The sequence below is a fragment of the Candoia aspera genome, chromosome 7, assembly GCF_035149785.1.
Source record: "Candoia aspera isolate rCanAsp1 chromosome 7, rCanAsp1.hap2, whole genome shotgun sequence".
NCBI classification, from domain to species: domain Eukaryota; kingdom Metazoa; phylum Chordata; class Lepidosauria; order Squamata; family Boidae; genus Candoia; species Candoia aspera.
The window spans coordinates 40,024,597-40,049,527 of NC_086159.1; the positions used below are offsets into that span (position 1 = coordinate 40,024,597).

General features: G+C 34.6%; 1 protein-coding gene across 1 annotated transcript in view; it reads right to left on the minus strand.

Annotated features, from left to right (window-relative positions):
- Positions 1-24,931, minus strand: part of LRRIQ1 (leucine rich repeats and IQ motif containing 1) — a 107,927-nt gene that overhangs the window by 74,972 nt on the left and 8,024 nt on the right. Inside the window, exons 7-11 of the mRNA XM_063308399.1 lie at positions 20,883-22,307; positions 20,134-20,286; positions 17,743-17,893; positions 12,434-12,627; positions 10,930-11,057 (exon numbers count right to left, since the gene is read on the minus strand). Coding sequence (XP_063164469.1) covers positions 10,930-11,057; positions 12,434-12,627; positions 17,743-17,893; positions 20,134-20,286; positions 20,883-22,307 — 2,051 coding nt within the window. The remainder of the gene's footprint in view (positions 1-10,929; positions 11,058-12,433; positions 12,628-17,742; positions 17,894-20,133; positions 20,287-20,882; positions 22,308-24,931) is intronic.

Below are 24,931 nucleotides of genomic sequence, written 5' to 3' on the forward strand. Positions count from 1 at the left end.
GGCAATGATTCATCATTTGTTAGCAACTTCTAGATTCCATATTAACTATCTGAAAACTATCTAACATTTTCCTTTTAATAGCAAGGTAACATTTTCCAGGGTCCAAACAATTGCATAAGAGCTGCAGTTTTCAAAGTAATGAAGGAGTAATTTCCTTAGAGATGAATAAAGAAGCTCAATAGATTAGGAAAAAAAAATCCTTAACTAGAAAAAACAGTGCCAAGCATTGCAAAGGTTTTGTTTTATCTGGATAGTTAGAGCTAGTTAGAATGGCAAAATCTTTAAGTGCCCTACCTAGGTTTCTACATATCATCTTTCCTGATGTTGTCTTTTTTTAATTCCTCCAGCTCAAAAATACATTAATAATGTTCACATCTGTTAGAACTAGCTGCTCTCCCTCCCTCCCTCAGTTAGGCTTATGGGAAGCTTAGTATTAAGGAGCAACCACCAAATCTTACTGTAATTTGTAACTTAGATACCTACATCTTTATGTACATTTTTTAAAAATGTACATTGTAGTAGTACCAGAAAGGTTTAGAAATTATTTTTTTCAGTGGAAGTTTTTAAACAAAATAACATTCCAGCCCCTTGTGTATTTTTTTCGTAAATTGTAACTCCACCATAATATACTATCAATTGGTTTCCTGATACTAAATGAGTAAATGGCTTTCCTGACATACCAGTATTTTTTTCAGGAAGACACACAAAGAATAACTGAATCTTATGAAATATAGTTCCAGTATATATTCATTTGATTTAATCTATCTTATGTCAGGCCATTCTATTTGTACATTTGCTTATTATTGGCAGTAGTTCTTCAAAAAGAGACTTTCTGGGACCCAATCTTGAGAAACTGCAGGAATTAAATCTGGGAACATCTGTGTGAAAATCATACACTTTACCTCAGAGCTACAATTCCTCCTGTTGAATGTTGTGCAATAATGTAGTTCTTATAAAAGCTAAAAGCTATACAATATACATGTTTAGTAAAAGTAATAATCAGTCAGCAAGAGGCCTCAATTCTTGTGTTATATATTCTTCCTTTTCTACTAGTCCACGTATAGATTTCCAAAATATTTAATCAAATCTTGGGGAAGTAAATACATATGTTTTTAATCTGTTCTACAATGAATCTCTCCATACCTATGTACCATACGCCTTGAGGCACTGAGGGACACCTGAAGGGGTGATGACAAAAACTTAATAATAATAATAATAATAATAATAATAATAATAATAATAATAATAATAATAAAAAATACACAAAGGAAAAAATTAAACGGAAAGAGACACCACCCAACAAGTAAAATAGAGAAATTTAACTAATTCAGAGGGGGACATGGTTTTGTTATGACAGTTAAAGCTACCCCTTTTATGTGTACACCCATCCGAAAATGAACTATCAATAACATTATAAAAAACATTTTAAAACATTTCAACTGAGTACAACATTTATAAATCTGAAGCACAGAGGTCATGAAGAAATGCTAAATTCCACAGTCTAAAGAAAAGCAGATAACAAAGAAAGCATCCCAACAGGTGGCAGTACCTATCTGACCTTGACTGATCTCCAGAAAAACCAAATAGGGTAAGACTTGGTTAGTATTGGGTGGGAGAACACCAGGGCATCCCAGGGCTGAAGACTAGACTGGGGAGTTGAAAAAACATGCTGGAAGAACAAAATGTCAAATTGTTTCTATATTTTGCTAAGAAAACAACATAGATGAGAGTATGATTAATGTAGAAGTATCTGTGTAATCAACAGGGGTCAAGCTCAACTTAAGGTAGGCTTAAAAAACATTTATAATACTACATAAGAAAATTATACATATTGCTGTTTATTTTCATTTGACAAATCTATGGAAGCGACAATTATGACTATAGGGAAACTCAAACCTCTCTAAGGAATATTACCCCAACAGGCTGCAAAGCAGATGGAGAAAAAGAGTGGAGACATTTCATTGTTTCTTTGGCTACATTTGCCAGTCCCTCATTTGAGGCTTTGCTGTCTGACACTCCCACAGGTTACTTGATTGTTTCTCACAGCAGACCATTATAAGAACTACATATTGAAAATGGGTCCTGAGTTCGTTTTTATTCCTTCCACCCTGCCTCTTTTCCTTGTGTATCAAGTCTTTTACATTTTAAGCCTGAATGCAGGCATTATTATATTACTCTTTCTAATCCAGAAGAGTTTTGAACTTTAAGATGACTGCAAAGCAGCTATTTCTGCAAAGAAAGAAAGAACTGAAATGCAATGAAAATGTAGTGAATTGAACCTGAATGTATTTAGAAGTTTTTTTAGAAACGTGTGTGTTGCTTAGATGTTACAATATAGGATTCTTCTTTGCTTATCAATGTCTCTGAATAAGATTCATTAACTGAAAATATGAGAGACTGAACATCACACACCTTTAATTCTCTTTTGTCTTTACGTTTCCGTTTGTTCTGCATTGGTGTCATATTAACTATTCGTTCTAAATCTCACTGAACAGTACAGCAAGTGTTAAATATTAAAACTGCACTTTGTTTATATCAAACACATGACATTTCATCAGAGAAAAGCTACTAAAAGTATCCAATGATGAAAAGGAGTATATCTAATCTATTATTTCTAAGTAAGTTTTAGTTAAATGTGATACAACTTTTTGTTACCTCCAATTTGCAGGTATTACATAAAGTTTAAAATCAGTTTCCTTTGAGGTTCTGATTTTCTGCTCATTCTTCCCTGTTTTTCTTAATTAAAATAACTCAGTAATGAAATATCTGCTTAAACTGTATTTAAACTCCATTCTTATGTGTAATTGTGAACTCTGCAAAGCAGACTTTGGGATGAGGCAAATACATTGGCTCGATATTTTAAATTGATTTTTTTTTTGATAAATGTCATTACCTTTACCAAATTTGTAAAGAGAGAAATGAATATAAATGGAAAACTATAATAATGGAATATGGAATTTTTTTGTAGATGATAGCTAGCAGGCCATGGCTAGTTTGCAAGGTGCTTCAGATAAAGGTCTATTTTTCCTTTCTTTCCAAATGTTACATTAGCTTCACCAGAACTGAAAATTGCAAACTTATAGTTTGTAATTTTAGACCGAAGAATTAGCAGTAATGCTCAGGAAAGTGTTTAATCAAGCACTTCTGTTACTAAAAACTTAAATTATGGCCATCATAAATTATAGAGGCTAGATTACTTGGAGCAGTTTGGCAGAAGACAAGTCAAATTTTGATTTGATGGGGTTCCTAATCTACAATTCAAACATATTTTCTGGTGACTATACTGCTAATTTTTAAAATAGCTTAGTAAAATAAATATTGACTATACAGTAAAATTATACACCAAGGTAAATAGAAGAACTTAATTTGAGTAACTTTCTGCTTAGTAAATTTCACATCATATGTTACTTTTTAATACTGGCATTTAGAGTGGTGTGATGTAGAGAACTCAATACTTAACTTGTTTTATTTTTAAATATAAAATTCATATTGTATATTCTACTTTAAATAATAAGATTCTTTTCAGCCTGTCATTCTATAGTTTCCTTTTCACTGGCGGTCTTTGTCCTTTTCTCCCCCCTTTAAAAAAAAAAAAAAGAAAATTCAAACCAGAAAAACAAAGGACATTACAGAAAACTTAATACCACTTGACCTTGTCCCACTAGCCCTGGGCTTTAAAAGGATATAAATTACAAAGACGACACAAAAGCAAAAGATATTTTTTAAGAATCCAATAGCTTCCTTTTTCTGGTATCATTTAAACCCAAAGCAATCACAAAACCAGGACAGAGACAGACAGAGATACATGTATAAAAAAAGTAAAATTGAAATAAACTTGAAATTACTCATATGCAGAAAAGAAAAAGAACAAAGATTCTTAAAGTCTACAATAAACGTATTAAACACGTCCTTAATTCAAAATACAAGTACTGTTTGCCTGCTTGATGCAGGAAGATTTTCCTAGATGCCAACAGATTTTAATTCCAGAAAGGTAAGTTTAAGCATTAGATCTTTGTATTGACTTGTTAGATTATTTATAATAATAGCATATCAATTTTCAACAATGTATTAAAGATATATGAATTGGATAGTTTATAAAATGCAAAAGGCAATAAAGTTTTCATTTATAAAAAGGAATAAACTAAAATCTATTATAGTTCATGCTTAACACATTTTGCAAAATATTCAGTAAGGTAATACCTCAATTCAAAATAATATTTTAGTTCAAATTCTAGGAGATAAACATATGGTTAAGGCTTCAAATGTTAAACCAATTTCTAACTTGAGGATAAGTCTTACTAAACTTACTTACTTACTTACTGATTAAGACATAGAATCATAGAGTTGTAAGGGGCAATATAGCCCACTGACTCTGTCCCCATAGAAACAAAGACATTCCCAACAGAAGGCTATCATTTCTTGAACACATCTCTCTGGTTAATTGGTTCTTGCTCAAATAAAGTCCCCCACCCCCAACAGTCAATTGGAATCAGCCTTCCTGTAACTTAAACATATGTGCTATGGAATAAAAGAGAGAAGATTGTGACCTTATTTTTAAATCCTTTCAGGTATTTCATAGAACTATAGAATCAGAGAATTAGAAAGGACCTTGGAGTTGTAGTGAATTGGTAATCCCCCATTCACTGAGGAGGGACAAGGCAAACCTTTCTCTCCCCCATTCAACCAGATAACCTTTAAATAGGCATGCCTGGGCTTACCCAAAAGGTCCTCCTAAGGCCTACCCTTGCTGGCAAAAGCCTTTTTCTTAAAACAAAAGGGAGGGAAATCATCTGGGAAGACCAAGGAGAAATAATACTTGGAAGAGTAAGAAAGAGAAATTGCTGGAAAGATATAAGCAAGACTAGACAACCTGTGACCCATTGGGTCATAGTTTCAGAGATATTTCCTTACCAAATTCCTTAGTGCCTTCAACAATGGCAGAGCTTCTAATGTACTGGAAAAGTTCTTAAAAATTCAGGGAGACATTCAGAGATGTTTCTGCCTTGAAAATAGCCCATGTTGAACTGTATAGCACAGTCAAACATCAGGAGTTGACCACAGGAAATGTTTTATGACATTTTGTATTATGTCATAAAATGCTTTATAAAATTTGCCAAATTTCTATTCCACGGGAGTCATGGGTCCCGGATTTTGGACGCATTCTGTAAGTTAGACCCTTTGAAGTAACTTGGTTCAAAAATTGTTGGCCTATGGCACACCATTTTGCCCAGTTAAAGATTACAAGTACCAGACACCAGAGTTTTATATATGAGCAAGATGGAAACTGGAAACAGCCACATGACCCTACTGAGCTACTTTCAGGAGAGGCAGAGAACAAACCAATGTTTAAGCAGAGGGAACTATGTTAGGAGTGAAGCTGAACCTCTCTGGGGACTGGAGGTGCAGGAGGGTGAGACATGCAAAGAGAAACATATTCAGGGAATCTGGCCTGCTTAGTACAGGGAAGAGGCAGAGATTCTAGGTATAGGTATTGGAGTGCTAAATCCTGCAGAAACAGCAGAGCTAACTGTCTCTTGGCTGGAGGGGAGAGAAGGTGCCAAATCATGAACTAGAAAACTCTAGGAAATCAACAGGAGCTAAGAGGAAGTGCTTTTAAAACTTGTATTGAAGGGCTGCAATCTGTGGGAATCAGGGACTAGTCAGAAGCAAGCTAGGGGAAATCCTTCCTCCTGATAAAATAGAAGTTCTAATCCACAATTTGTATTCACATTATTTTATTTTCAAGTATGATAGTCCAGGCCCACAACTAGGGTCTGTGTCACCTGGGGCAAACATGGTTTTTGCACTCATTTTGGTGCCCCCCAGCACTCATTTTGGCACTCTCCCCAGCGTTCATTTTGGCGCCCCCCCCCAGCGCGGTGCCCAGGGAACATGCTCTGGTTGCCCTCCCCCAGTTGCAGCCCTGTGATAGTCTGCTTTATGGATTATGGTATTTGGAACACATTTCAAGGAATTTGCCTTTGATTTTTATATCAGAAGATTATTGATTTTAGGCTAACTCAAGTCTTGTAAGTTTTGTACCATCTGGAACTATCTGAGCCCTGATCCTGCCCATCAGATCTGAGTCCATTAGCAATCAAGCAGTGCTCAAATATCAGTTTCCAGCATGCTATGGGAAACTAATATTTGAAATGCTGCTTGATTGCTAATGCTTATTCCATCCAACCATAATTGTTTGGGTATTTGGCAACATAAGCTAAAAGAATATTTTATTTTACCTTTTTTATTTTTGATAAAGCTCAACTCTTAAATTGTAAGAGTAATGCATTTGTTTTCATATCCTCAAAGGAGGCAAGGCTGTTGTTCTTTGGCCGCATGCCTCAAAGCTATTAGGACAGGAGGTAACACCACAGAGTTGGTTTTCTATTACCATTATTATACCCAGTTTATGAGTAAGTTGCATAGGCTGTGAAAGCCACATCTCTTTTGCAAGCTGCTGTTAAGGTAGTGAGGCTTGGTCAAAGCACTTCCTTCCTCCAGGAAGATAGGTGCTGCCAGTGGAAATGTTGCTTAACCCACAACTAGAAGCTGCACCATGCACCTGAGCAGGAAGGAGGCAGGGTCAAGGTCATGACCAGGAGGGTCACCCATTAATATTGTACTTCTCCTCTGGGCATCCACTACTGAGGTTATGTATCTCCCTGGTCAGTACAGGATCCACTAAAGCAGCCCTTCTCAACCTTTTTTACCCTGAAGGAACCTTGAGATAATTGCATAAGAGTTGCAAAAAATATGAAAACTTCACAATGCAATTCACTTCTCACCTACACAATCCACATTTTACAACATTTACAACAACAGCAAAATGGCAGGATAGCAGCTGAGTTGCATGTATAAAAATTCTCACCACTACAAGGGCTAGCATTGTGCAGTGCACAATTCAAAAAACTTCCCACCCCCATCACGATCTCTTGCAGAACCCAGTTGAGAAAGGCTGCACTAAAGCACTTCTAATAAATGACCATCCACTTTGTGTTTGCAGACCTAGTTAAGAAGAACTCACAACTTCAGGTGGCAGCATGTTCCACTGACTGACAGCCAAGAATTTCCTCCTGCTGCCTAGTCTGAACCTCATCCCTTGTACTTTTTACTCAGTGGTTCTGCTTCTATTCTCTTCCTCCTATGTATCATGTGTGACAACACTTCATATATTTGAAGAATGCTACCATATCCCACTTCAGTCTTCTCTGGCTAAATATACTGAATCCCTTCAACTGCTTTTCACAGGAATTATTTTTTTAATTTCTAAATAAACCACTATTAGCTGGGTTCAGTGTGAGATATTTAACACTTCAGATTTTTCTGCCAATTGGTGGTGTTGTTGGAAAACCCTCCAAATTCTTAAGAGAAATATACACAATATAAATGGATTTGCTCTTGCATGACAAATACTAACAAATAAGCAGTTCCGAGAATTGCAGGCCACAAAGCACCTGCTTTGTGGTAAGCTATTAATGATTAGGATACTTTCTGGTTCAGTCAAGTGATAGCAGTACTGCTGCACACACTGTTTCAGTAACTGATAACAAGGGTAATAATTTAAAGTATTTATACATTGCTTTCCCCAAGAAACAGTAATCAAAAGTAAGTAATAGAATCTAATGAAAAAAAATCTGTAAGAGCGCAAATAATTAAAACATAGGGAGGACTTTGAAAGATGAATAACTAGTGAACAGAAGTGTCTACAGAAGTGTCAAGGGAGGGAAATGATGAGAGCAGTGTGGTGTCATTGTGATGCAAACTGTGCCTCTTTTGTATATGTATCATGACATCATCTGCACATACAAAAAGGTGGAACCTACACTATAACGGCATGACACTATTTTTATCATTCTGACAAAGGCAATGGATCCTGCAGATGCTTTTGCTAGTGATATAAGATTTTAAATGTATTTAATATGTGTTATTCTAGTATGCTATTTATAAGAATTCTGACAAGCCATTTATTTCTTAGACATGAGCTTGTTTACCAAACTTAACTGTTATTGCAAAAGACTTTAAAAACATGGCATTCTGAAATATGAGAATTAGGTCCTTAAATAAATTATATGCACAGAGAATACTCTATGACTGAGAAACTCCAATGAAAGGATCCTGCTTTGTGTTGACAAAAATTGGTATGTGCAATTCTTATTTATTTACTGCTAACATATACTACTGAGTAGAATCCTAGTTCTTTCACTCTTAGAAATTTAAAATGAGCTGGAATCTCCTGTAGCACTCAAAAGGTTTGTTTTTTTCTGGCATAGCATGCTGTGTAGTAATAAGACAATTTAGACTTATTCAACAACCAAGCTTAGAAAACCCTGACTGTATACTGTGTGCACCCAGTTGCCAGCTGAGGTATGTGTAATACTAAGCCAGGATTTGCTGGTAATAGTCTGGTTTGTGCATTAATATGAAGCAGTATTTGGGGGGACTATACAACATGCTAAATCAAAAGACAGCAAGTAAACAAACAAACAAACCATATTATAGTTTAATATGATATGTAAACATAACCATAAACTATTATTTACAGAAATTTGGAAGAAAAAAAATCTCTCTTAGTGAGTTGTAGAAGAAATTCTCAATATCTAACAATGATAGTGAGCCAAATGGACACACTGTCCAAATGTTTGCATTTAAAATATATTTGGAATATGAGCAATGTTTCTGAAAGTATTTAGGCATTACCTATCAGAATTCTGAGAATTAAACTTCATTTGGCATCAAAGTTTACCTTTAAAATGAATTCTTCCTAAACTAAAGATGAAGGCTTGTTTTTATTTATCACTTGCAAATTAGACTTTATTATTTGGATCTTTAGTCTTAATGAAATATGGATTCCCAATCCTAACATTCATAAGGGCTTCCTGCAATCAACAAAAGAGGAAATGACACTCAGTGCACACTCTTAGGAAGAAATCACACAACTGCCTCAACTGTAGGATAAAAGCAAAGGAACAGCTTTTCTTTCAACAGCTTATTTCATTACATTCAATCCTTTCTGTAAAAAACATCCAATCACTTATGCCATAGCAAAAGCATATGGAGTTGTTTAGAACATAGTCATATTGATAAAGAAACTACAAATATCAGCTACTGATATATTACTTTTTTATTGCTTTAATCAACATTTTGCTGATACTGTCATCCATTCTAGCTATATTTACAGTCATGGCTATTCACTTTGTCCTCATTCTCACTTTTGCCCAAATGATTTATGTTAAAGATGTTGACACATACAGCAGACTTAGGGGAAGTTTTTGCTACTAGAAATGTCAACCAGATATCTGCTCAGTTATTATGACAAAGTGCTTCCTTCCACACAACAGGAAGCACTTCACCAGCTGTCAACTGTAACATAGAGCATCAAAAAGAGTGGCTAAGGGGGGTATGGGAGAGTAGCAGGGGCTGAAATATATAACACAACCTATAGCTTGGTAGTATAGCATATAATTTATATTCAGAAGATCCTGGGCTCAAGCTTTTATATTTCCAGCTTTAAAAGAAAGTCTGAAAAAAGAAGCAGATCTGGAAAATATCCCTGTCAGAAAGATGCATCCAGATCTGCTTCTTTTCTAAGAAGGATCTTTTGTTCAGACCAGAAAAAAAACGAAGTAGATAAATAAGAAAGGGGTTCAATAATGTTCAATAGAAAAAGAAAAAAAGAAAAAAAATACTGCTTAGAACCCACCTGATTCAAAGGCTTTTTGAGACTCAGACTGCAAACATATTCTGTCTGCTTGAGAGTAAATCCTTTTGAATTCAATTACATTTACTTCTGAGTAAACAAGAATCCGACATGATTGAATGGGTAAAAAACATGTATGCTGCAGTTCTATGCATACTTACTTGAAAGTAAGCTACAATGCACACAGCTGAATTTCTTTCTGAATAGAGATGCTTAGGTTTGTGCTGTGAATTTGCATGGAATGACAGAGGTTGCATTCCATCAATCCATCAGATTCTTTGGTGAAAAAAATTGAATGTAGGGTACAGTATCATTAATTTGTTTTAAAAACACAGTACATGACTATGTGGTTTGGATACTATAGAGAATTCTAAGGCTACAAGGATGCAGGTATTTACAATAAAAGATTTGGGTGGACCCATATCCCAATACAATTTTGGTTATGACACATTTACTAATTTAAACTATGAAATCCTGTTCCTATAGTAAAGATGTTAGTAGTAAATAAATGAAAAAGTAACATGAAGCACAATTTATTTACAATAATGGGGATTTAATTTCTATAGGACTCCCTATTTAATCAAACCAGGGTAGGGTTTTTGTTTTTAGACATAAAAAGTTCAAGTGCTAAAGAAGGTAACTAAGTTATATTTACAACCAAACAAGTCTTATTTTAAAAACCAGTGACTATTTGATAGTTCTAATAGCTCCAATGTGCATTAACAGAAATCACTTAAGAATGGATATACCACACTGCTTTACAATAGATGAGTTCCCCTTACCACATTTCTTACTATTCAATTAGGTTTTATGGCAGTTTAACATCTTGGCTAAACCAGCCTTACATTTAACTTCATCAGTTGCCATTAGCAGAAAATAATTCCATACAGGTAGCAAAGCAGACTAAGGAGATTCTGCCAATCCTTTTGGTTTACATCAAAATCTGATGTCCCAGTTACATGATGCTCCAAAAATCATTCAAAGCTAAGGGTAGCCCTTAGCCCAAAATAAATTATATTGTCCTGCCTTATATACTAATCACTGAAGTCCAGCTGACAATTCCAGCCACTCCTTTGCCAGCTCACTTGTTTGTTTGTTTTTAAGTTATCAGTAACTTGCATTTTCATGCTGGAAGTAAGCAGAAAAGTGCAGTGTACTAGTCTCTTCCCACCTCCTTTTGTTAAAGAACAGATCAGTAACTCCCTTCTGCCAATAAAAATGTTTAGCTTTACCTGTTTTGTGAGATGAAAAGTATCTGTAGCAAAGGCAGCCAGCACACAGCAAGTTTTCCCAATGTGGAGATGTTATTGTCTTCCAGGTATAATTCTCTTAGCAAAACATGATTTTCCAAGTTGGGGAACTAAATATAAATTAGTAATATATTAACAAAACAATGCAAGAATAGCTGAATTATTTCTCCATAAATAATCCTTACTAATTTATTTAATACAAACCATTATATACCAGCTATAATTACTATGGCAGCAATTCTAAATATAACTATTACAGCAAAAAGCTATCAAATTCATAGGGACTTACGTCTGTGTAAAAATGCTTAGGACTACTCTGCAAGTCTTTGATATAAATGTGAAGTGAGGGAATGGGAATGTGATCCATTACAGTAGTACTGTACTACTTACATTAAGTTCCAGAGAAATGTCGCCAAGTTACTTTGGTTACCACAAGCACAGTTTTGAGACATTTCAAAGTTTAGGCATGATGCAAGAACTGAATTTATTGAATCAGATCCATAAACACCCAGTTGATAAACATGTTATCTATACTGTATATACAAGTAGCACATGTGAAAAATGGGAACAATAGGGTGAAAATAATTTTAATGTCATATATATTCCATACAGTTCTAATTAAGCTTTAAAATCCTCCCTTAAGAAAGCTGAAATTCCTTCTCTCCAAGCTACAGGCTCCTAGCAACTGCAATCTTCTCTCATCTCACACACTTTAGTCTTCATCTTATAGTTGCCCTTTTTCATAACTTTTTCGGTTCTCTGGTATACTTTTGAGACACTTAATCAAAAATACAGATTGCATTTTAAATATCACATCTGAAGTGCATATAAGGACATTATCATATTGGCAATCTGATATTCAATCCTCTTCTTGCTCACTGTGAAATTTGCATCACATAGTCAAACAAGTATAAAGAAAATCAGTGAGCACTTCTGGCAACGGTAGCTAGAGAAAACATAGTCCATGTACTGCGCATGTATTGGTGTATGTCTGTTTCTCTGTATAGATGTATGTCCATGTGTCTATAATATATATCTGTCCAAAATTCTTTTTCCCCATGTGTCTGCTTACAACATTAAGTACAATTAACACAGATAACATTCACTCATATAGTTTCTTAAACAGTGCTGCTGTGGACATCCATCATGACATAACATAGACGTCTGAATTATATATTCCTTTTGAAATAACATTAAATGTGAAATGGTAGAGTACTTGAATCATGAAAATGTACAAATCCTTTCCAAGATATAAAACACTCCAAACATTAAGAAAAATGTGCATTCTTTTCTGAACAGGAAATAATTTGTCTAAAATGAAAATTTATTATCCAAAAACAAAGGAAGAGGGGGTTTTGATTTGGAGTTACTGGATTTACTCATATACACATTTAATAAGCTAAAATATATTCATTTATAATAAATTAATTAATATGTTTAGATTTCTTTAATTAGGCAGTTTTTCCACAGAACATCAAATTTTTACCTCATTGAGGTTATTTCCCTGTAACTTCAGAATCTGAAGAAGACCACAGTTTTCAATGCCTTCAATGTGAGTGAGATAATTAAAAGAGCAATCTATATATAGTAGAGTTGGAGTAGCAGAGAGCCCCTTTGTACTGATCAATTGATTGTGATCCACCACCAGTCGCTGGAGTTTTTTCAATGTTTCCAAGCCTCCTAATAAACAAAAGAAAAAAACCCGCATTGTATAACATATTAAATTAATTAAGTTTGATTAATCTATTTATAATGGTGTAGTATTCTGTTTTAGTATTTTTATAAAATATGTTTAGCCTATAAAAATCCTATCTACTGTACTATGATCATTATTCAAATTCTCTTGAAACCAGTAACAAATAGTAGCTTGGTACTTGCATACAGTGTATTTCATTTTCTATTTCTTGAATGATATACTATTATATTATTCATGAATTTGAAAACAAATGCATTTGTTTAGCATTTATATTTTGTACCTCAATCAATTCTTATGCCAGTTTGCATGGTTAAAACTTGCCATAATTGACAACAGTAAAGAGAATCAGTATGCTTTTTGTTATCTGTATTTTGTCTGCATAAACCCTCTAGACAGGTACATCCTAATCACATTAGACTTGATGACTGTGCATGACTATATGGGAAGAAATCCACCACATAGGCATTATATCACAAGACAATACAATGTATTTTAAAAGATGTGGGGGAAAGCATTTTATAACAGATGTTATATTTGTGTTAATTGATTGATTTGTTCAGCAAAATGCTGAACAAAGAGAGGGGAAATATGTTAAAAGTTAATACACCAACCTGTGTATTATTGACTAAACATGTGCTGTACTGTACTGTAAAAATTACAAGGTCTTGTCTTTTTCTTAACAGAGAAAAAATCTATTATTTAAGCTAAAACTTAAAATATTGATTTCTAATATATTTTAATATTGACCACTTAATTGACAGGGAAATAATTTTAGATATGCTTCCAATTTTATCCAAAAAACTGCACATAACTTGTTGCATTTTGTGTGAAATGAAAATGGCCTCAAAAGCTAAGCAGCACCATCTAGTGGATTCATAAAATACAATAAAACCAAAATAGTCACTTAGATGTACTTGTGCACATTCTTTTTCTTTTGGAAAATGTGTTCAACTATTTCATCTCAACTTCCATTTTGAAAAGAATAAGGGAAATACACAAAAATGCACATCCACACACCTACATGGACACTTTCTGAGATGTTACCACAACAAATATCTTCCTTCTTGTCTTATGTATTGGTTTGGATTTCTAAAACAAAACAAGATACTCCTCAAGGCTTACTACAAAGATCAAACTAGGTAAGATTTTACATTATTACAAATAATTAATAAAAGACATGGGGAGCACTTTTCATTGTTGCCCCAGCACAAAAGGAAGTTGCCTCTCGAAATCATTAAAAGTGGATGTATGGGTGTGCTCTATTCAACCATGTGGCATTTGTTCTCTGCAGCTAACAGCAATATAGGGAGCCTTTGGGGTGGGGTGGAGAGTCTTCAGAAGGAAAATCTTGATCCTCTTTGTTATTGATGAAAATCAGCTGATAAAATGTTATGTGATTCTGAAGAAATTCAGTACCCTCACATCTATGCCATTTTTAAAACAGTATAGTTAAAGTACAACTGACAGATTCATCACATACTTAATACTATATATAGCCTTTCTTTAGAAATTGAAGTTCCTTCAAACAAGTAGGTTTTCTTAACAAACACATTTTATCAGTTTTCTAAGGTTCTCTCTATATTTAGTTTCAGAGGATGTAGAAAATAAAAGAAACACTAAAAATTAGGTAAGTGACTCAGATATTACTAAGCCTTATTTTAAAGTGACAGCTTCAGAATTTCCAGTATACCTTTGAGAAATTCTATAAGACTTAAACATGAAAGAAGTGAAACACAAGTATACCTTTGTGTGATTCCATGTTTTTAAAACGATCAATATATTATTGTGAAACATGAAATGTAAGCAACACAGCCTACCAACCAGACCTCCTCAGAGCAACTGAAGACAGAAAAGCAGGCACAAAGTAGTCTTCTTGAACATCTACTTTCTTATTCAGACTCATCTCATGTATAAGCACAGTGCTTTCATTGTATATACAGACAGGACAAGAGGCTTTTACACTGTTGGTTCTGTAGGCTTCATAGCCAAGACTCATTAATTCGTATTATGCCACTTTCACATTAACCTTTCAGATACTCTACCTAAGGAAATCTATCTGAAACAAGAAATCCCTTACAGCACTACTGGCACTGAAGACGGATTGCATGTAGATTCCATCATTTCTGCTCCCAAAACCCATGTCGTTGGTTTACCTTGGATTACTGATATTTGACATTTAATGAACACCAACATTCATTAGAAGCTTGTGGCTAAGAGTATTATTACTACATGAGTAATAATCAAAATCATAGTAAACAGAATTGGCTGCATAACGGTTAAAGTTTTAAAATTTAAAGCATCTAATTCTCAAGGTTAATATACTCACTGAAGACCAGAACTTTCTTATAACCTTTGAACTCTGTAGTCATTCACATAGTATAGAAACGTAGTATCGTCTCACATAAAAAAGAATTTTTGATAGATGCATTCATCTATTTTGATATAATACTACATAGAAGGGCACATGAGACTTTGTATAGAAGAAAGACTGAAATTTTATTTCTAATTCACAGCTTCCTTTTTTTTATTATGTGAAAATCTCATATTTGTCTAGTTTATTGGCTGAATTCTTTATAATCACAATGTATTAAATATTCTTTATAATCACAATACATTACTAAATATTCTTATTCTTATTTAGAATGGAATAAACTTTTATTGTCATTTCACTATACACCAAAGTGTACATTAAAATGAAATTTTGTTGCAATTGGCTCGAGCAATAAAATAAGAATACCATAATTACTACAATATGTAATATATATTCTTTACCAATTCCACTCCTCTAATCTTTATCCCTAATAAATATCAGTCCTACACACAGCATGTGTACCCATGGAGTGAGAAGGGATTATTAAGAGTTCAGGAGTCTAATAGCCCAGGGGACAAAACTATTACCTAGTCTAGCTGTTCTACATCAAATGCAGTAGAACCTTTTCCCAGAGGGTAACAAGGAGAACAAGCCATAATGGAGATGGAAGGGGTCACTAACAATATTTCAGGCTCTGGACAGACAGTGTGTATGTGCTACATCCTGAATGAGAGGAAGTGAAATCCCAATTATCTGCTGCCCTCACCACTGTCTTACTATATTACTATATTATTGCTATATTAATACTACATTACTATATTATTAATATTATTATATTATTGCTATAGTTGAGTAATGTGAAATCAGAGTAATTGCTATGAGATGGGTGACTATATAAATAATTTAAATAAATAAATAATAAAAAACCAATATTGTTATCAATTTACAACCTGCATTTGTGTGAGTGTTCCTGTGCCAACTAAAAAGTTCCTTTAGTGCCTATCAGAGTGCCTTATGCCCTTTCTTATTATTAAGTTGTATTTTAAACAATCAAAAATAATGCAAAGACTAGCATGTACAAGGCAAATCACCAGCCTTTTACAACTCTGACTGAGACACAAAATCATACTTAAAAATAAAAGATACTGAGGCATAAGGTTTATTTTGAACCATGGCTAACTCTCTCAAAACAACAATTCAAAATAAGAGTAGCAAGGATCAAGAAAAAATATTCTACTTCGTGTGTATTTGTTCTGTTTTGGTGTTTCGCTTGAGAGATGTGTGGTATATTCTTTGCCTGAGTTTTATATCTGTTGCATATTTTTTTTCTAATCCATTCAATTGTATCCGATTCTCAGAGTCTACCTGGACAAGTCCCTGCAGTTTTTGTGGAAAGATTTTTCAGAAGTGGTTTGCCATTGCCTCCTTCCTAGGGCTGAGAGTGACTGGCCCAAGGTCACCCAGCTGGCTTTATGCCTAAGGCGGGACTAGAACTCACTGTCTCCCGGTTTCTAACCTGATGCCTTAACAACTATACCAAACTGGCTGTCCCCTGTTGCATGTATGTTTAATCTATGTGTGGATTATTATTTTTTTTGTCGGATGATAAAGACAGTGTTCTGACTGAGACTGATTATATCTACCCTGGCAGATTTACACTAACAAGTTAGATGCATATATTATTCTATATGATCGAAAAAGGACTCAAAGCTGGAATCAGGTATTTTCAACAGTTGCCATTAAAATCCCATACATGCAGATTGTGATTTGAGGAATTCACCCTACACCACCTTGCTGTAGGGCAACTAAAAAGGACAGCATAGAGAACATCACAGAAAGACAGTAGTGGAGTACCGAAAACTAAGTTTCTTTCAGTAAATGCTATAGTCATTGGGAGTTGGGTAGCATACAAGTTTAAATAATTAATAATGATAATAATAAAAACAACAACTCCTCCTTTTCAGTGAATACTTAAGATGCTTGCATGCTCCCTCACAGGAAAGAACTTGTCATTCACTTTTATCAAAAAAAGACAGTTGATGGTAAATTTCATACTGATGAATTTGTCATAGAACAATATTTGGAGAAGATATTCGCCAGGTATTAGCACTTTTTAAAAAAAAACTCCCTGTAACAGAAGTGAGTAACTGCTTGGCCTTCAAATGTGGATGATTTCAGCTTGTATCTTTCCTGATCACTGGTCAACTGGGTAGAAAAGTTGTAAGCTGGACTCTACCATCTGAAGGATCACAAGATGCCCAGTAGATAACACATTCAGCCCTATTTAATGTTGAAGTTTGTCCATGGCTATATAACCTAAACAGTAATAATAGTCTGCAGCAGTGAGCGAACTGATTTCTATATATTATTTGCCTTTACAGATCTTATAAACCTGCTATGCTTATTAAGCTACCAAATCCCCTAGAACATGCTCTTAAAACCCAAATGAAGAGAAATATATTTTCTATTTAAAAAATATATGGCAGAATAGGGCCTCTCTGCCACAACTACTCAGAATTCGTGTAATATTACATGGGAAACTTTTCTTCCCTCATCATAATAAACTATTAATTTGGATAGATTCACAACCAAACTTGAGAACTCAGTATCACTAAGCAATTCCTACCTATTCAATGTATGTATCTTAAAAGAAAAATAAAATGCTGAAAAGAGTCTACAGATTTCAACAAATAGGAATTAATTTTTAATAACACAGAAAATAGTTCATTAATTACATGAATTAATATGCTAAAGGTAATAGCTCAATTATTTATAATTAGTATCTTACCAATTCGGGTTATTTTATTATGGGAAAGTTCAAGATTCAAAAGATTACTGCAGCCATATAAACCATGAAGTGATGAAATATTATTTTGGTTCAGAATTAAAATGCAGAGATTTTCTAGATCCTCACAATTAATCACCTGAATGTTGTTCTCCTATTTGGGGAAAAAAACAGCAAAACAAATGCATAAAGGAATACTTTTTTTTTCTCCTTTGAATTTCCAGATAAACAAAAAGTATTGTACGGTTCAGTCCTATGAGCATCTGCTCAGAATTAAGTTTCACTGAGTTAAGTATAATTTATTCCTATGTCAGCAGGTTTAAGATGACGATTTCTAATTTACAGTGAAACAGATAAAACGTCATTAAAATCAGGCTGACTACAATAATAATCTTATAGAAATATTTAGACATAGTAGTTTGTCATTCAAAACTCTGTTACTTTCATATTAAACATTCTTCTCAGATTAGAATACTGATAAAAACATACTTAAGGCTCCAGCCATAATTTTCACATTTCAAATGTATTTAAATATATTCATGTATTGATTGCTACAAGGCTACAATATAGCAACTGGAACAGTACTATTTGGAACAGCACCATTGTTTTTATTGCGTAACTGTATGTCTGTTACAAAAATATTTCTGAAAAAATTGCTATGCGTTATAGGACAATTATTACATTTTAAATGCCTCATAAGATTCTTCTGGCATCTGATCAATTTAAGCTATAGAAATTGCATTGTCTCCATTACCCTGACTTCTAATATGTATCTCATTGCTTTGAAACAGCAAGTAATAAAGTATAAAAACAAGGCAGGGAATGCAAACAGAGCATGGCCTCTAGAATTGTTTCCATTATCTTAATAATAGCTTTGCTCTGTGTCATGTGACTGGGAGAGCGGGTTACTTAAAATAGAAGAATCCGCTACATTTTGAGTCACTGTCCAACTGCTTCTTTGATAGGAATGCATCAGAGATTTTTTCTGAATTCCCTTTTTCTCCACTGCCCCCAATCTGATCCACGCTTCTTGGATTGCCAGCTTCTCCCCACACACTGATTTAGTACATTTAGTTCTATTTTTAGAGAGCTATTGCACTGATGGACAGACACAGTGAGTCCTGATTTCCTTTACATAATTTCATTCCAACATTCCCATTGGGTTGGAGAAAATAAATTTCACCCAAGATGTAATTTGCCAGATATTGCTGATAGCATTCTCTTTTTGAAGAAAGCTGAGGTGAAACTAGGAGAAAACACTGGAAAGAACATAACTTATTTTCACCTAGTTCCATCCAAAACTCTTGAGTTGCTAGAGCCATAGGCTGATCTAGTCCAGCATCCAGTACATCTGGGAACCTCACAGACTGGTAGAGGAAATGATAGTCCCATTCCCCTCTTGTTCCCAGCAGCCAGTGTTTTAAGGCATGCTGCAATAAGCATTACTGATTTGTTCCAGTTCAGACCAGAAGAATAATTTAATGATTGGAGGCAGGCCATAAAATCATGGTTATTCAAATCCCTTCTTTCTGGCATTAGTATTAGATGTTTTAAATAAAGAGTCTCAAAGTAAGCTTGGGAATGTTTCTGGTTATTTTTTTAACTAGGATTATCATCACAATTACATACAACATTGTTCTCCAGTTCAGGGGAAATGGTTTGGGTAGAGGATCTTATAGCTAATTCTCAGTTTCTAAGTCCTACTGCTAGTGTTACTTTTTAATAGAAAAATTGTATTCTCTTCAAATACTTTAAAATTGGAGATCTGCACACTAGGAAGCAGTACAACTTCTCAAGTTATGCACCCTGAAAGCATGCTTTAAAAATTAGTTGCTGGGATTATTAAAAAATAAGTCTACTACTGGATTTCATTTTACCTGGAAACCATTTATAGATGATAATTCTGCACATGGATTTAAAGCACATCCAGAGCTGAATTTTTCTTAACATAAGGCTTTAAAATATTAGATTTTGACTGATTTGTTATAATAAAAACAGGTTTCCTCAAATTAGAAAGAAACTCCTTTTATTTATTCTGACTGATGATTCTTATTATCTTGCCTGCCTGTTCTAATGATTATTTTATACTAAAAATGGTATTAAAGTGCTAAATTGATATAAGATCACCAGTACTAATCTAATGTTACTTCAAAAATTCTTATTCATTTTTATGCAACTTGTAAATCTTTTATTTTTTTCACCCTTTCTTTCTTTTTCTGATTTTTTCTTTTTTCTTGGATGCACTTTTAAATATATGTTAAAATGAAAAAAAAAAGTAATTGATAATCCAATTATAGTCTGCAAATGTCAGATTTACAGCTCAGTCACTGCATTTGGAGTAGACTGTTATAATTTAAAATAGTTCACTTCTACATACAGTAAAATACATGGTACCTCTACATCTATATACTTCAAATCCTTGCAGCTGCTGAGTCCTTCCAAGGCAAGTAATCCACAGCGTCTAAGAGTCAAGAACTGAAGCCTTGCACATTGTGATAATGTGGACAGACTGCAACCAGGCAAATCTTGAAAGTTTACTGTAGTCACCTACATATAGTCAATAAGAAATACATATATTTCGATAACATTTGAATTGTACAATAAAAATGGCAATTCTACAAAGCCAAACATGTTTTCTTAACAAAAAGTTAGGAAAAAGTCAAAATCATACTTGTGGAAAAAATTATTTCTAGCCTTGATCAAGCAGACAATATTACTCAAAATATATAAAATTGCATTTATACCAAGTCAGGCCATTTGCCTGCCTAAATCAATATTGTCCACCCCTGAGTTTTGAAACCTATCTTTAATCAATCATTCAGGCACTCACTTCTACGTAGTTAATAATATATTTATATGACAGTATGCTGTTTACCAGCTTAAGAAATACTGCAATTTAATTGAAGATTCTGAGCCACTTACTGAAAACTACTCTATACTGAGTACAGAAGACTCTCCAGGACATTCAGATGGAGGATCTCAGACCTACCTGCAGGTTAAACCTGTAACCTTCTATATGCATAACTTTCAGGCAACAACTAGAAGAACAATGCTAAATTGCTAGTAAGAGCTTTCCAAAGTCACCATACAGAAAAGCTAACAATATTTACAGGGCATTTTATAGTTTTTTAGCACTGATTTACCTGTTGTAGAGAATTCCAAGGACCTGCCTGGATTATCATAGCAGCACTCAATGGAGGCAGCTGGTCAGATGAGCACTTCCGTGGTTTGCTTCTTTCAACCATTTTCTTCTCTTGGTGTTCCTGATAAACTCTAGGCCACGATTTATATGTTTTCATCCAGGCCAATCTTTTAACTTCAGTAGAATCAGATACAAGTGGTTGTTCAAAGATGTTGTCCAAGTTCTCATCTTTGGCCCATTGATTATTAACCTCCCCATGAATTTCTTTTGCAGCAAGCTCTATTTTACTATTTTCTGAGGCATATGATCTAGCCATTTGTCCAGTGTCTCCAGAATCTAACTGAACGTGAATGCAATGTATGATTCTTTCCTGATTAACTACTGTATTAGTTTCAGTACTAAGAGCATTTGTCTTGCTATTTTTCTGAAATACCTCAGTTTCTAAACATTTTTTTACATTATTCTCACATGATTCTTCAGTATTTATCTCATTACGATGTTCTTCCCTTCCTGATTTTAACTCTTCATCTTTACATCTTCCAATATCATACCATAATTCGTCATTCATCAGTTCATGTACTTCATGTTCATTTTGTTCCTTGTACTTTTTGTCTGGTATTTGTTTTGAATGTTTCTTTTTCATAATTAACTTTTTTTGGTCACTATTATCTTCTTGTTCTTTTAACTTCTTAGTTTCTTTTTCTTTATTTGTTATTTCTAAAGCTTTATCTATATTTGAGGGTTCTATTCCTCTTAGCATTTTTGCAGCTCTTCCTTCCTTTTTTTCTTTCACATTTTCAAGGGTTTTTTCTTCCTTTCCTGATTCTATTTTGTTAGCTGCATTTGCAAGTTCATCTCTCTGGATGTTTTCAGTTATACTTTCTACTCCTTCTTTTTCTTTTCCTATTTTTATTTCTTGTTCCTTCTTAGCTTGTTCAATATCTTCAGCTATATTTTGAAACTCAGTATTCTTTGCTGTCACACATTTTAGTTCATTTTTTCCTTCATTTTTAAATTCTCCAATCATTAATTCTCGTTGAAGTCGCACAATTTCTTTCTTTTTTTCATAGTCTTCACGCCTTTTCATCTTCTGCTCATTTTCTTCCTTCTCTTTTTCTTCTCTCCTCTTTCTTTCTTCCTCCTTTTGTTCAATTTTTTCTAAAGTCCTCCTCTTCCATCTTTCCTCCTTTTCTTTCATTTCCTTTTCCATTATTTCTTTCATTTCCCTTTTCTTTTCTTGTTCTGCTCTCTTTTTTTTCAAGACAGGACCAAATCTTTTGTATACCATGAACGCTCTAATTGTTGTCTGAATTTTTATAGCTGCATTATTCTGCTGTTCCACCAATTGTTGCCTTTCTCTTGCTTTCTGTTCTTCAAAGGCCCTTTTTTCTTCTTCTATTTGTATGCGTAATTTGTTAATGAATTCCTATATCCAAACAAGACAGAATGCTTTTATAAGAAATACCACATCTATAACTTGAATAGCTAAACATTAACACTATTTCTATGATGTATCTACTCACATGCAAATCTCATTGGATTCTTGAAGATAAAAAATGGGAGTTGTCTATGTATACATATGGACATATTCATCTTACTTTCTATTTATACACCATGTTTGCTGTTTATATCCTAATATTATATTGCATTCTTGAATTTCTTTTTTAAAGTTTGAAAATGTATGTTAGAAATCAACTTTTTAAAGATATATTTTCCCTGTAGCTACTTTAGATTTAAAAAAAAAAAGGAAGAAGAGAAATAAAGTCACTCATGCCCTGGTCACCTCACGGCTTGGCTACTGCAATATGCTGTATGTGGGGCTGCCCTCGAAGACCACCCAGAAGCTTCAACTGGTCCAGAATACAGCAGTGTGAACAGTGATGGGCATGCTTCAGTTGCCACAGTTTGCTTCTGGGTGCATTCAAGGTGCTGGTTGTCACCTATAAAGTCCTATGTGGCATAAGGCCTGGTTACTTGAGGGACTGCCTACCTCCCATAGCATCTGCCTGGCTGATTCAATCTGGCAGGGTTGGCATGTTCCAAGTTCCTTCAATTAAGCAATGTCATTTTTCAGGACCCCAGAAGCACACCTTCTCTGTAGCAGCATCTGCCTTTGGAATGAGGTTTCCCCCAAGCTTTGCAGCCGCCACCCTGCTGGTGCTTCAAAGGGGCCTGAAGACCTGGCTTTTTACCCAAGCATTTGGTGGGGATGACTGAAGCCTCCTTTTACCTTGGGTTGCTTTCTCTTGTTTCCGCCCCATTTATTATTCTGCCATTTCTACCCTTTTTTGTTTCTTGTGGTTTTTATTGTTATATGTCATGTTTTAAATAATTTGTAAACCACCCAGAGTCACTGGGAGTTGGGCAGCATATAAATTTAATTAATAATGATAAAAATAAAGACAAAGTTTATAATTGTACCAACACTGATTCCAAAATGCAATTTATTCTTGATATTAGGAAGATGCCAGCTATGCAGGGATTTTATGTTATAAAAGAAACTGTTGGCAAATTATCAGCATTTATTTTAACTTTAGTTCTTGCCTCTTCTTTATTCTGTAATGATTATTTGGATTTGAACTCTTCTGTGGTTTTTGACTTAATAGGATTGCTAAATGCAATCCTATTCTGCCTTGACCTTACCATTAACTTCTTTTAAATTCAGCCCAGTTTTTCATGGAGCAGGGGAGAGTAGTAGCATGATTTTTTAAAAAAAAAATCATTCAGGCTACCAAACGTCACTGATATAGCTTCTCCAAGGTTATCAGTCAATATGTTGAAAATGCATCAAATTTTATTATTAAACCAACACCAAGTATGATTTGTTCAGTTGTTGTTTTTTATTCGTTCAGTCGCTTCCGACTCTTTGTGACTTCATGGACCAGCCCACGCCAGAGCTTCCTGTCGGTCGTCAACACCCCAGCTCCCCCAGGGACGAATCCATCACCTCTAGAATATCATCCATCCATCTTGCCCTTGGTCGGCCCCTCTTCCTTTTGCCTTCCACACTCCCCAGCATCAACATCTTCTCCAGGCTGTCCTGTCTTCTCATTATGTGGCCAAAGTATTTCAGTTTTCCCTTTAATATCATTCCCTCAAGTGAGCAGTCTGGCTTTATTTCCTGGAGGATGGACTGGTTTGATCTTCTTGCAGTCCAAGGCACTCTCAGAATTTTCCTCCAACCCCACAGTTCAAAAGCATCAATCTTCCTTCTCTCAGCCTTCCTTATGGTCCAGCTCTCGCAGCCATATGTTACTACAGGGAACACCATTGCTTTAACTATGTGGGCCTTTGTTGCCAGTGTGATGTCTCTGCTCTTAACTATTTTATCGAGATTTGTCATTACTCTTCTCCCAAGGATTAAGCGTCTTCTGATTTCCTGACTGCAGTCAGCATCTGCAATAATCTTCGCACCTAGAAATACAAAGTCTTTCACTGCTTCTACATTTTCTCCCTCTATTTGCCAGTTATCAATCAAGCTGGTTGCCATAATCTTGGTTTTTTTGAGGTTTAGCTGCAAGCCAGCTTTTGCACTTTCTTCTTTTACTTTCATCATAAGGCTCCTCAGTTCCTCTTCGCTTTCAGCCATCAAAGTGGTATCATCTGCATATCTGAGATTGTTAATGTTTCTTCCAGCGATTTTAACTCCAGCCTTGGATTCCTCAAGCCCAGCTTGTCGCATGATGTGTTCTGCATACAAGTTGAATAGGTAGGGTGAGAGTATACAGCCCTGCCGTACTCCTTTCCCAATCTTAAATCAGTCTGTTGTTCCGTGGTCTGTTCTTACTGTTGCTACTTGGTCGTTATACAGATTCTTCAGGAGGCAGACAAGATGACTTGGTATCCCCATACCACTAAGAACTTGCCACAATTTGTTACGGTCCACACAGTCAAAGGCGTTAGAATAGTCAATAAAACAGAAATAGATGTTTTTCTGAAACTCCCTGGCCATCTACCCTATGGTTTGCAGAAACCATAGTTTACTATATTCTTGCAATAGTAAACTACAATTTGCTGGGAATCATTTGGTTAGGAAGGAAAGGGAGTATG